The following is a 12773-nucleotide window of genomic DNA, read 5'->3' on the forward strand; positions in this document are numbered from 1 at the left end:
GAACCACGCATCATCCCGTGAAGGTCACGCAGGAGAGCTATCCTTGCAGTTAATGAAAGAGTTTTAGGATGCCGAAACTGTATTCCAGGGTTAGTGTAGCAAAAGTGCTATCAGAAAACAAACGCCGTGGTGAGACTGAGGCGTTGAGACGTGTCGTTTCGCCCGCCGCGGGGCCTTCTGCTGCACCCCTCACTCCAATCCTTCGGAATCGGCAGGGAAACTAAAGATGACGGCCTGCGCAGCCACCCTTAGCTGAGGGCTCAGCACCTGGGGGTGGCGGGTGGCACCGCCGGAGAGGACTGTCCCCGCAGCTCCGCCGTCCCGCCTTCTCGGCCCCGGCACCGCGCGGCGGGCGCGCCGTGATGGCGTCACCATCCGGCGGGCGCGCCGTGATGGCGTCACCTTCCGGTGCCGCCGCTTTGGTTTCCCTGGCGACGGAGATGCTGGCGAGGCGGCCGCGCCGTCCCCTCCAGGCCCTGCAGCGCCGCAGTCAGGAACTGAAGCAACAGGTACCGTCCGGCTGTCCCGCGGGGGACCTGGGCACCGCGAGGCGGCCTGGGCTCTGGCGGCGGGCGCCAGAGAAACGGGGCGCGCCCCAAGCCCGGGAACCTACCCCAACCCACTTACCTTCCCGAGTTGTAACACCCCGCAGCATCCCAGCACCGAACTCCGATTCCAGCCCCTCACGCTCCCAACCCAACCCCCAGCTGCAGGTTGTACCTCCGGAAAATCGTGCCCATCGACTAAGCGCTCTTCCCACCCGCCTCCCCGCCCTGACGTCTCAAGCTCTAACACTAACAAGCCCTTAACCCCACTCACCTCGAATCTCAACTTCTAACGGTGACCGTTTCCAACCAACTCTGCGCCCAACATCTCTCCACTCGCCATGCCCCCTTTCCTTTGAGCCGCCTTCGGTTGTTGCTTCACATGAACTCAAGCGAAGTAGGGTCAAGGAATAGTCCTAATATGTAAGAAAAATATTAAGATATGACTAATGAGCAAAAGACATGAACTAAAGAAAAAATACCAGTAACTCATAAACGTGAGAAATGTTATCCTCAAAGATAATCAAGTAATTGTAAAGGAAATAAGATATCACAAACATTTAAAAAATCACAATACTCAGTATGGGGAGGGTGTAATGAAACAGGTACTCACACGCACTGCCTCGATGTATAAGGCACAGCATTTCTGGAAAGCAGTTTGACAAGGTGTAGCAAATGTTCATGCTCCTAGGCTGGGTACTTACATTTTTGGGAATTTACCGTAGGTAATAATAAAAAAATTGGGACAGAGATTGATGTATAAAAGTGCTCGTCACAGTATTACTTATAGTAGAAAAGACTGGATACAACTCAAATGATCAGTAATAGGGGAATGGATAAGTAACTTATGATGGGCTAATAATCCTGTGATTAAAATTTTGTTAAAGAGATTTTAATGTTAGGGAAAATATTTGTGATAAAATGTTAAGTTAGAAAAAGAATATAAAGTTGAATATACAGTATTTACAGTAATACAATTTTTTTCTATATATAATATACATAGAAAAAAGATAGACGGAAACATGCCAAAATGGTAATTCTGTGTTTCTTTTCATACTTTTTGATCTTTTCAAAATTTTGTATACTGAATGTATATTACTTTAAAAAATAAGAAAAAACTAGTAATTAATGAATTGTTAATTTATTTTCTGAAATTCTTATTGCTCTTTACTAATTTTACTTTTTGTTTTTCATTTGATCTATTACCGAGTATAGTTTCCACTAAATAAAATTATTTTATAATCTTTGGCAGACAAGAAATTTACTGAACGCTTATATTTTATTCAATTTTGGACTCTTGTTTAAAAAGTACAAAAGATTTGATGGATAAATATTTCTCAAGTGATTCTATTGGAATTATGGTGGGGCAACAAAAATACTCTTCTGGTAGAAATAAATGTAAAACTTGAGGAGGCATTGACTTTTGCTGAGGTTTGGCTAGCCGTATCTAATTTTAAATTTGTTGGGCAATTGGGAGAACCAGGAAAAGCTTCAGAAGTAAACTACAAAAATTATTATTAAAACAAAGATGAAACAAACAAATGATTATAAGGATTATTCAGCCTGGAAAAGAATTGGCTCAGGAACCTTTTGACAGTTTGGGAAGGGCTCTTGGATAGTGTGAGCTGATTCTTCCCTGTCCCCACAGAGGACACAGGACAGATTTCCAACTCGATGTCCATCGGACAAGTAATCAAGAGCACATCTGGGGCATGCCTGTGTTGACTGACTCTGTCACTAGATGTGTGCGAATTTTGTAAATAACAGTTATATAGATACAAAATAGAAGAGTAGAGAAGAAGCTATGGAACTTCTATTTCTCTTTTTTTCATTCACTTTTTTTTCTCCACATCATCTATAGAAAAGAACCCCCAAAAGAAGTGTGTGCCTCTTTTGTGGGTACATTGGCAAAGTTACATGTAGTGTTTGGAAAAAACAGGTCAAGATAACAAGATATAAGAATGAGGATAGGCAAATTCCTGGTATATTCTTACAATGAATACTACTCAGCAATAAGAAGGAATAAACTAGTAATCACACAGCAATATGAAAGTATCTCAAAAACCTGAGGTGTGAAACGATTACACAAGAGTACATACTTTCTGGGGTAATGGTAATTTTCTATATGCTGATAGGGGTTTGGGTTACCCCGATATATGCATTTGCCAAACCTCAGCAAATGTATACTTAAGATTTGTGCATTTCATTGTATGTAAATTTTACACCAAAATATTGAACTCGAGTTAGTGATACCCATGGTGCGTTATTTTGCGAAAGTGTACAGATGATTGTGATTTACTTTGACGTACATAAAAAATCAGATGGATCGATGAATGGATGGACCACATAAGTCTAGTAAAATGTTAAAGGTAGAATCTAGGTGGTGGGTATACGGGTGTTCACTGTAAAATTCTTTCAACTTCATTATATGTTTAAAAGTGTTCATTATAAAATGTTGGGAAAAGAGAATTAAAATTTTATTTCCTAAGGTTATATGGCATTTAACAATATGATGTTTTAAACTGTCTCCATTTGTTGCAGGTTGATAGTTTGCTTTCTGAGAGTCGATTGAAAGGAGCTCTAGAAGCCAGTAAAAGGCGAGATATTTACCAAAGGTAAAGCATACTAAATTACTTAAACTTTCCAGGAATTGTACTTACATTCCAATGAGCAGTATTTACAGCCTGGAAATTGTTTGAGGCACTATTTCCTTCCTTTTATTTATTAGTACAGTTTCCCAAAAGACAAAATGATAATGGGAAATGATACATATTAAAGTAACAGTGAATGAAATTTCCCAAAACGTATTAAAATACTTCTTGCCATTATCTGTATGTACTGGGTCTAAATATTGAAATGATAAGATTAAATAGAGAATCAAAAATGTTTAAAAGAGGCAAGTTACGTTTATTTTGTACTATGTATGTACCAAGCAGTGTGGTCCATGCTCTAAAAACTTTTTCTTAATTAATTTTTACAATAAGCGTGAGATACTTGTTAATGCAGATGAGAAAATTAAGGTTCACAGTGGTTAGTTAGTACATCTAACATTACTATGCTATAAGACATTGAAGTGGGAAGACAATAAAAATGTTTTAAGACGGCTCAGAAATGCAGAATTCAGTCAAGCAAGGGAAGGAACTTAACTGCCGTCTTCAGTGGAGTTTCCGGCTTTGGTCCCTTTGAATTAAATGGAAGAATTACATCATAGTTAACTGGATCTAGGAGAAACCAACCTAAACCTGAAGGTTATGGACTTGCTGTTGTGACAGCAACTATGAAAACTGTTCAGAGGGAACGTCTGTGGCTTAGGCAGAATTACAGTAGGCCCTTGGCCTATGTAGCCCCAGATCTGTGACCTGGTCAGAAATCTCTATTAGCAGGATGGTGACTTTAACTCTCTTGAAATGGGAAAACTGTTCTCTCGGTGGGTAAGCGTTTTTTTTTGTTTTGACATTTTTTTTAATCCATGGGAGAGTTTAAAATTAAATTGAGTTTAAAATTCCATAGACATGATGAACTAAATCAAATTAGATTTTTAATGCTTTTGTATTAAGTTTAGGACATCATTAAGATAATCTGTATGTTGTGGGTATTTAAAGAGTTTATAACATTCAAAAGAACAAGAGATTCATTCTATTAGTTTAAATGATTCATTAGAATCACTTGGAAAGTTTTACTTCAGTCAGGCATTCAAAATGTTAAGAAATAAAATTAAATTTATTTTAAAGTGTTGAAGGGAATTTAATTAACTGTATTTATTAGTAAGATTGATTGTTTAAGGAATTTAGTTCAAGTTGAATTCATCAAACAATGAAAGAAAAAGTGAAGGTGATTGCACTTGCTTTACTAGATTTAAAAATAGAATACGATTTATAGGCTGAATTTGAAGTCCCAGGGAAATCTAGGTTTTTAAATTTTATTTTAATAAACTAATAAGTATTTTTAAACCCAAGTAACCATAAATAGTCTTCTCTATGTATAAAGTGATCCCCTCACAGTCATTTAAAAATGCACATTGACATTTGCATGTCTGAAAATATCATTTTGCCCTTATGTTTGATTAATAATTGGCTGGATGTGGAGTAAAAATAATGTCTACTTAAACCTTTGAAGCCTCTTTACACTCAGTGATGCTGATAAGTTTGATGATCATTCCCTTATAATTGACCTGTTTGGGGCTTTTCTCTCCAGCTTTAGTGTTTTGAAATTTCATCATGATGTATTCAGGTATTGTTTTTGTCCTGCTCAACACTCAGTGGGTCTTTTCAGTTTGAAAATTCTTGTCTTTCATGAGTTCTGGGAGATTTTCTTTTACTAAAAGATTATTTTTTACTTCTGTTTGTTTCTTCCTGAAACACCTTTGAGTCAGGTATTTAATCTGGACTGTTGCTTAGATCTCTCATCTCCCCCTTAACGGTTTACGTTTCTTTGATTTTGTTTGTGCCTGGGAGATTCTCTTGACTGTTTATTTTAACTTTTCTATGGAATGTTTTATTTCAACAGCCATATTGTTAATTTACCAGTGTTTTTTCTTGTTCTTTGTTCTTTTTTCATAGCGTCATGTTTTCAGATTATCTCCTACTTTTATGTTAGGCGATTTTTTTTTTTTTGTGTGTGAGGAGATCAGCCCTGTGCTAACATCTGCGAATCCTCCTCTTTTTGCTGAGGAAGATTGGCCCTGAGCTAACATCTGTGCCCATCTTCCTCCACTTTATATGGGACGCCGCCACAGCATGGCTTGACAAGCGGTGCGTTGGTGCATGCCCGGGATCTGAACTGGCGAACCCCGGGCCACCGCAGCGGAGCGCACGCACTTAACTGCTTGCGCCACCGGGCCGGCCCCTAGGAGATTGTTTTTTAAGTTCTCTTCTATTCTCTGAGTTGTCTTTGGTTCCTCTGGGCTCAGATTATTTATTTATTTACTTTTGGTTAGTTTTAAATTTTATCTTCCATGTTGCTGGTTTTCCTTATTATGCCTGGTGGTCCTTGGGTTATCCACTTTTATTTAAGAATAAGAGACTAGGTTGATTATTCTAGGGAGCTGTCATGGGTTCTTCTGCTGTTGTGTGTAGGTCTCTTTCCTACTACTGCTGTCCTCTGAATGAGAATGCCGTTCTTTGTACACGGGCAGGGCTTCTCAGGGGCCTAGAACTAGCCTTTAGTCTGAGGAGCCCCCAGTGCCAGCACAGGTTTATCCCTGGGTCTGATTCTCTCCAGGTCGTTCATTAATTTTAGAAGGGCCTCGTGGTAAGTAGAGAGGGATGAGGTAAGAGAAAGGGAAGCTGTCAGGTTTTCTGTAAAATAGACTTTTTAAAAAGTCAAAGACCTATTATAAAAGGGCCTTAACTACATCTAAACTTAATCGGTATCTTTACTCCTTCCCTGAATAATGTAAAGACCTGAGATTGTCTTAAGGCTGATTTTCCTCTTAATAGCTTAGATGTTATGGATATTATTTAATTTACATAACATAGTATAGAAAGCAAACCCCAGCCATTGTGCGTGTCTTTTCATCTGTAGACCTTCATAATGCACTGCCTTAGACACACTTTGGTCAACCCTTCTGTCCTTCATACCTGCTGACCCAAATGGTGGCGTTTTCTGCCTGGCAGATCATGTCCCTCTTATGCTTGTGTGGCTACTTCCTCTCTTTATAGAAGAACATGGTTCCATCCTTTTTCCATGCAGCAGACCTTTGTTGAAATCTCTTATTGACAGGTGGTCCCTCTTTCATTCTCTTGTGTCCAGGGTACATTACCTTTTAAAATGTTGTAATCATTTTTGTGGGGGTTTCAGGAAGCAGTGAAGATGAATATGTGCTTAGTTTTTATCCTAATCCAAAAGTCTTAAAATATCTGAACAGTTTGGGGATTTTAATAATTTTATAGATAGGAAGGAGATAATTATAATAAATAATTTGTTTTATTTGTATAGTATATGAAAATAGTTTTCCACTCTGGCTCTTACATGAAATCTCTGAGTCTGAGTTTCGGTTGGGATTCTTTTGGTCAAGTAACAGGACACCTGTTACAGCGAGTGGCTTTGCTGTCAGTCTCATGCAACGAAAAGTCTGGGGGCAGGTTCTCCCAGGGTAGGTCGGTGCTCTTGATGCCCTCAAGGACCCGCCCTTGCCGTCCTTCTGCCTCGTCATCCTCAGCTTGTCAGGAATGGCCCCCCTCACTGTTACCAAGTCCGCAGCATCAGTATCTAAAAGCAGAAAGGAGGAGGATTCTTTACATGCTGCATGGGGGGGGGAAATGGAGGAGGTGCCTAACATGTTTCTTTGCTGCTTCATTGGCCAGCGCTTGGCCACACGCCCGTCCTCCCTGCAGTGGTGGCCGAGCGCTTGGGTGTCAGTGGGAGGCCGCCCTGCCCGCATAGAGGAAGGTGGCAGAGGGGTTGGGGTAGGTGACCAGCAGGGTCAGCACAGTTTGATGTTTCCGCTTCTCTTTTTCTGCCTCTTTCAGAAAGCATTTTTGTCCCCTTTTTCACTGCTTATTTCATTAGCCCCTGTACAAAGAAAAAAGAAACGGCTCAAACAGCAGAAAAAATACGGACTTTTGCAGGTTATTGTCTGAAAAAGCGTTTGATTTCTGAAAACTCACATCATTAGCTGTAGCCCATTTTCAGTAATTTTGGTACTTCTCATTTGGGTGTCAAAGACTTCAGCTAAATTATGTGAGGTGTCTATGGAATAACTAAAACACTGTGCCCGTATGGACAGGCCAAGTTCAAAGGGGAAGTGTGCCGTGGTGAGAAGAGGCCAGCTGGAGAATCCTAAACTCTTCCTTCACAGTGTTCCTCTACCGTGACTGGCTGTGGTCACTTTTTAGAACCTCACTGTCTTCAGCTGGAGTGACGGCTGTTGTGAGGCTCAAATGAGGTGATGCTTGTAAATGCTGGCCATTTTGCTCATGCACAATAACCTGTAGCTGTTATCGTCATTATTAGTTGTGTATCCTTGGCTAGGTCCTAGGTTTATGGAATTTTAGAGCTGGAGAAGCATTTTAAAGTCCAGTGCTTTTCTTATTTTAGAGATAGGAAACTGAAGCCCAGAGTCACTCAAGCTTTCTGAAACTTGGGTATCGTATGTGTGTACCTTAGAGCTTGGCTGTGAGGATCACCCGAGCCAATGGGTGGAAAAGCACTTACATGGGAATTTTTATTTATTTTATTTATTTATTTTTTACTGATGTCTTAATAGTTTATAACATTGTGAAATTTTGGTTGTACATTTTTGTTTGTCGATCACCATAGTATGTCTCCCTTCACCCCTTGTGCCCACCTCCTACCCCCATTGCCCCTGGTAACCACAATACAGTTTTCTCTGTCCATGTGTTGGTTTATATTCCACATATGAGTGAGGTAATACGGTGTTTGTCTTTCTCTTTCTGGCTTATTTCACTTAACATAATATGCTCCAGGTCCATCCATGTTGTTGCCAATGGGACGATTTTGTCTTTTTTTATGGCTGAGTAGTATTCTCTTGTATATATACACCACATCTTCTTGATCCAATCATCAGTTGAGGGACACTTGGGTTGCTTCCACTTCTTGGCTATAGTGACTAATGCTGCAATGAACATAGGGGTGCATAAGCCTCTTTGGATTGTTGATTTCAGGTTTGTTGGATAGATTCTCAGTAGTGGGATAGCTGGATCATAGGGTATTTCTATTTTTAATTTTTTGAGGAATCTCCATACCATTTTCCATAGAGGCTGCACCAGTTTGCATTCCCACCAGTTGTGTATGAGGGTTCATGTTTCTCCACATCCTCTCCAACATTTGTTGTTTTTTGTCTTGGTGGTTATAGCCATTCTAATGGGCGTGAGGTGATATCTTAATGTTGTTTTGATTTGCATTTCCCTGATGATTAGTGATGTTGAACATCTTTTCATGTGCCTATTGGCCATCTGTATATCTTCTTTGGAGAAGTGTCTGTTCATTTCCTCTGCCCATTTTTTGATTGGGTTGTTTGTTTTTTTGTTGTTCAGTTGTGTGAGTTCTTTATATGTTATGGAGATTAACCCCTTGTGAAATATATGTTTCGAAAATATTTTATCCCAGCTGGTGGGTTGTTTATTCATTTTGATCCTGGTTTCATTTGTCTTGTAGAAGCTCTTTAATCTGATAAAGTCCCACTTGCTTATTTTTCCTTTAGTTTCCCTAGTCCGAGTAGACGTGGCATCCGAAAAGATTCCTTTATGACCAATGTCAAATAGTGTGTTGCCTATATTTTCTTCTATGAGTTTTATAGTTTCAGGTCTCACCTTCAGGTCTTTGATCCATTTTAAGTTAATTTTTGTGAATGGCAATAGCAGATGGTCCACTTTCGTTCTTTTGCAAGTGGCTGTCCAGTTTTCCCAGCACCATTTATTGAAGAGACTTTCCTTTCTCCATTGTATGTTCTTCGCTCTTTTGTCGAAAATTAGCTGTCCGTATATGTGTGGTTTTATTTCTGGGCTTTCAATTCTGTTCCATTGATCTGTGTGTCTGTTTTTGTACCAGTACCTATATGGGAATTTTTTAACATTGTTCATACAATGGCTAATTGCCTTACCTGCTTGAAGACTTAAGTATGACTTTATAAAATAACTTTCTGGTTCTGACAATAGAAAAATTAATGTTTTTTTCCTGTCTTTTTTAAAATTTAGATGTATCCAATTAAAACAGGCAATAGATGAAAATAAAAATGCTCTTCAAAAACTAAACAAAGTAAGTATTACAGTTAATCTTATTATAAAAAATCTGTTTTTATGCAAGTATTTTCATCACGTGGGAGTTGATTAGAGCGGGTAAGTTCCTGGGTTTGTGCTCTGCTCGTGACGACGTCTGACGTGGTCAGCGCTGGCCTGCCCGGCACGCTTACTGCGTGCGTGCTTCAGAGTGGAAAAGCCAGGGCTCCAAATACTGGTGAAAGTTCAGCTTTGAGGAACTTGCCCAGCACTGAGGACTCAGAAGATCCAGGAAGAGCTATTTTTATTTTTGCATTGTGTAAGTTTTATGTTTTACAGTGTAGAGTTGTTTTAACTTTAATGACATTGTGGGGAGAGAGTACGTAATCTGTCCCTGAGGGTAAGTGGTAAGGAAGCTTCCGGTGCCACGTGGCAGCTCGGATGTCGATGACGCTGTAGGAATGGAAGAGCTGGAGTTTACTCTTGGCCGTCCCCTCAGGACTTTTTCTTTTACCATGAGCATGAGCTTCAGCTCGGGGTCCAGGGTCAGAGACTCATCGAGCGCCGGAAGTGGAAGGCATCTGAGAGTCATCTCCCTGCCTGTGTAATGAACCTACTTTACTGCATCTGAGACAAGTGGCCACTGAGCGTCTCTTCTGAATTTCTCCAGTGACTCACAACTCTTTAATTTAGGAGGCGGGCTGACCTTAAATTTGAAAACCTAATTGTCCCCGTTTCACAGAGGAGGAGACACAGGAGTCCCAAAGATGAAGCAACTTTCCCAGTGTCTCACCTGGGAAAGTGGCAAAACTTGGGGTTGGCACCTGTCTTTTTGACTGCAAAGCCAGTCTTCTGTCTGGAACCTATCTCTTCCTGAATACAGAGAGTCTGCAGTACCCGGGCAAGAAAACAAAACAAAACAAAACGTATTATTTTATTTTTTCATTTGGTTTGCATTCCAACATAATCATGTACATTTCTTTTAATCTTATTTCTCTAAGGTAAGTGTAGTCTCATATTGATATTTACTTTGTCTTCTAGCACTTATTGGAGGTTTTTTTCTTTTAAAATAAATATAATAGGAAACTGAAATAAATTTTTAAGTGAAATAGACTTATATTCTCTCATAGGCTGATGAACCTGCACCTGTTGGGAACTATAATCAGAAAAAAGAAGAGGAGCACAGTCTTTTGGATAAGCTTACCCACCAATTGCAGGAGCTTGCTGTGTCCATGAGAAGAGAAAATATAACAGAGTATGCTTCTTTTCTTCCTCTTTTTCTTTCAGATGTTATGTCACCAATAGTTTTAATGCTTGACTTAGAATAAAGACATATAACAGTATAGATATAAACAAATGGCGGTAACAGTATAATCGATCGACATTAATTTATTGTGTATAGTAGAAAGTGTTAGGTCCCATGAGACATACAAAGAAGTGGAAGTCAATCTCTGCCCTCAGGTAATTTATAATCTAGTTGGGGAAACAAAACAGAGATCTGAAAAGTAAATAAACAAATGTTAGAAAATAAGGATGATGCCTTTAACATCAGTGTTGATATGTAAAAAGAAAATTATTTGGATTGTCTACTTGCATATTTCTTCCTTTCATGAATATTCTTTAAAAATTAGAGGCAGAAGCATGCATTGTTTTTCTGCTGGATTGGGTGTTAATAATAGCCTTTGCAAAGTGGGAAGAAAAATTGATGGTATAAACAAACCCAATTTGTGAGAAGCCAAGAGAAAAAATCAACTATTGAGACTCTTCATATGCTGTTGCCATACTTTTACACTATATCCTGGGAAAAATGCTTAAGGATGAAGATACAAGAATTCTAGAATTTCCACTGATTTCCAGTACTGATAATGACAAAGTAGCTGGTATGGGACTTAACCTTCCTACCATAAACAACTATAAAATCTGGACGAAATATACAAAACAGGTGTTTGAAGTCATTGAACATCAACCAAGCAAGCCTGATATCCTTAATATAGGGAGACACAAGAGATGAGTCCTACATTCCCCAGACCCTCTCTGTGGGGATTTTATGGGCTATGGTGCAGGAAGATTGATCCTAAACAGGGAGCAGCAGCCTCACTGGGCTGAAGAGGCAGAGAGCAAATTTTGGAGTTGCTAAGGCCACTGGGACTTGTGGAGAGAGAGAAGGGAGTTGCAGAGAGACAACTCCAGAAATGTGAGTGACCTCCTGGGCTACACAGAGCATCATTCCAGAATGCCTGGCAGAAAGCACCTGCTGGGAGACTGAGAGCTTAAAAGATTCTGGAGGTCGCATAGTCCTGGAAAAATAGTGGAGTTTGTACCAGCTAGAGTAAAGAGACCTTGGTGAATGCTTCAGGCATTTAGTGGTGATCATGGAAGGCCCATGCTCTAGGAGTGAGGAGAACACCCTAGTATTAAGAACTGTGATCTTGGAATAAAGACAAAACTGAACTAGATCTTCTCCAACAAAGCCTAAAACCAGACCTTAACAGGAACAAGATAATTTAACTGTGTAACAAGACAAAATTCAACACTCTTTTAAGGAAAATGACATAATCCAAAGTCTCTATGTGTATCATCCACAGTGTCCAGTAATAAAAAAAAAATTACTAGAAATGCAAACAAGCAGGGGAAAATAAATGATCCATAATCAAGCAATAAGACAGTCAATAAAAGCAGATCCAGGTCTGAACCAGATAGCAGAGTTAGCTGACAAGGGCTTCTAAATAATATGATTAATATTTTAAAGAAAATGGAATAAAAAATGGATGAAGTGGAAAAAAGGTGGAGTCTTTTAAGAGAATTCAAATGTAGAAAATAATCAAATGAAAATTCTACAACTGCAAAATATAATATCTGATAAAATAATGGCTGAGAACTTTCTAAATCTGATTCACTATATAGATTCAAAAAGGTAGAAAGTGTCTTATAATAAAGAGACAAAATAATCAGTAGAAGCTCAGGTGACCCAAATGTGAGAATTAGCAAATAAGAACTTTATTATAAAACAACTATTTTGAATATATTAAATAATTTTTTGGAAAAGATGGAGAGATTGGATAAATAGAAATCTTAAGCAGAGGAAATGGAAGGTAATAAAGACCAAAATGGAGATTCTGAAACTAAAAAATACAATATATGAAATTAAAAAAAAATTAAAAAGAAATTATTGGATGGTTAACAGAACATTGGATACAATAGAGGAAAAGATCAGTGAACCCAAAGACAGAGCAATAAAAAACTTTGAAACTCATGCACAAAAGGAAAACAAGAATGCAAAGAACAGAACAGAATGTAAGAGAGTTGGGACATGATCAAAAGTTATAAAATACTTGTAATTGAAGTCCCAGAAGGAGAGGAGAGAGAAAGAATGGAGCACAAGAAATATTTAAATAAATATTTAAATTGAAATCTAAAAAAGGTATCAATCTGCTGATCCAAGAGTCCCAGAGAACTCCAAGCAGAATAAATATAAAGAAAACTACACATAGGTGCATCATAGTCAAACTGCTGAAAACCAATTATAAATAGAAAATCTTAAAAGCAGCCA

The 12773-nt window shown here is 38.9% G+C and overlaps 1 protein-coding gene across 3 annotated transcripts in view; it reads left to right on the plus strand.

The window, feature by feature from the left end:
* The first annotated feature begins 433 nt into the window (after positions 1 to 433).
* NPHP1 (nephrocystin 1) overlaps positions 434 to 12773 on the plus strand; it is a 64718-nt gene continuing 52378 nt past the window's right edge. For all 3 annotated transcript variants that reach the window (XM_004435796.3, XM_014791622.2, XM_087426125.1), the window contains exons 1-4: positions 434 to 509; positions 3087 to 3160; positions 9203 to 9263; positions 10354 to 10478. In XM_004435796.3, the coding sequence (XP_004435853.1) occupies positions 441 to 509; positions 3087 to 3160; positions 9203 to 9263; positions 10354 to 10478 (329 nt within the window). In that variant the 5' untranslated portion in view covers positions 434 to 440. The remainder of the gene's footprint in view (positions 510 to 3086; positions 3161 to 9202; positions 9264 to 10353; positions 10479 to 12773) is intronic.

This window comes from Ceratotherium simum, chromosome 40, assembly GCF_057802395.1.
Source record: "Ceratotherium simum simum isolate JZ-2026a chromosome 40, ASM5780239v1, whole genome shotgun sequence".
NCBI classification, from domain to species: Eukaryota; Metazoa; Chordata; class Mammalia; order Perissodactyla; family Rhinocerotidae; genus Ceratotherium; species Ceratotherium simum.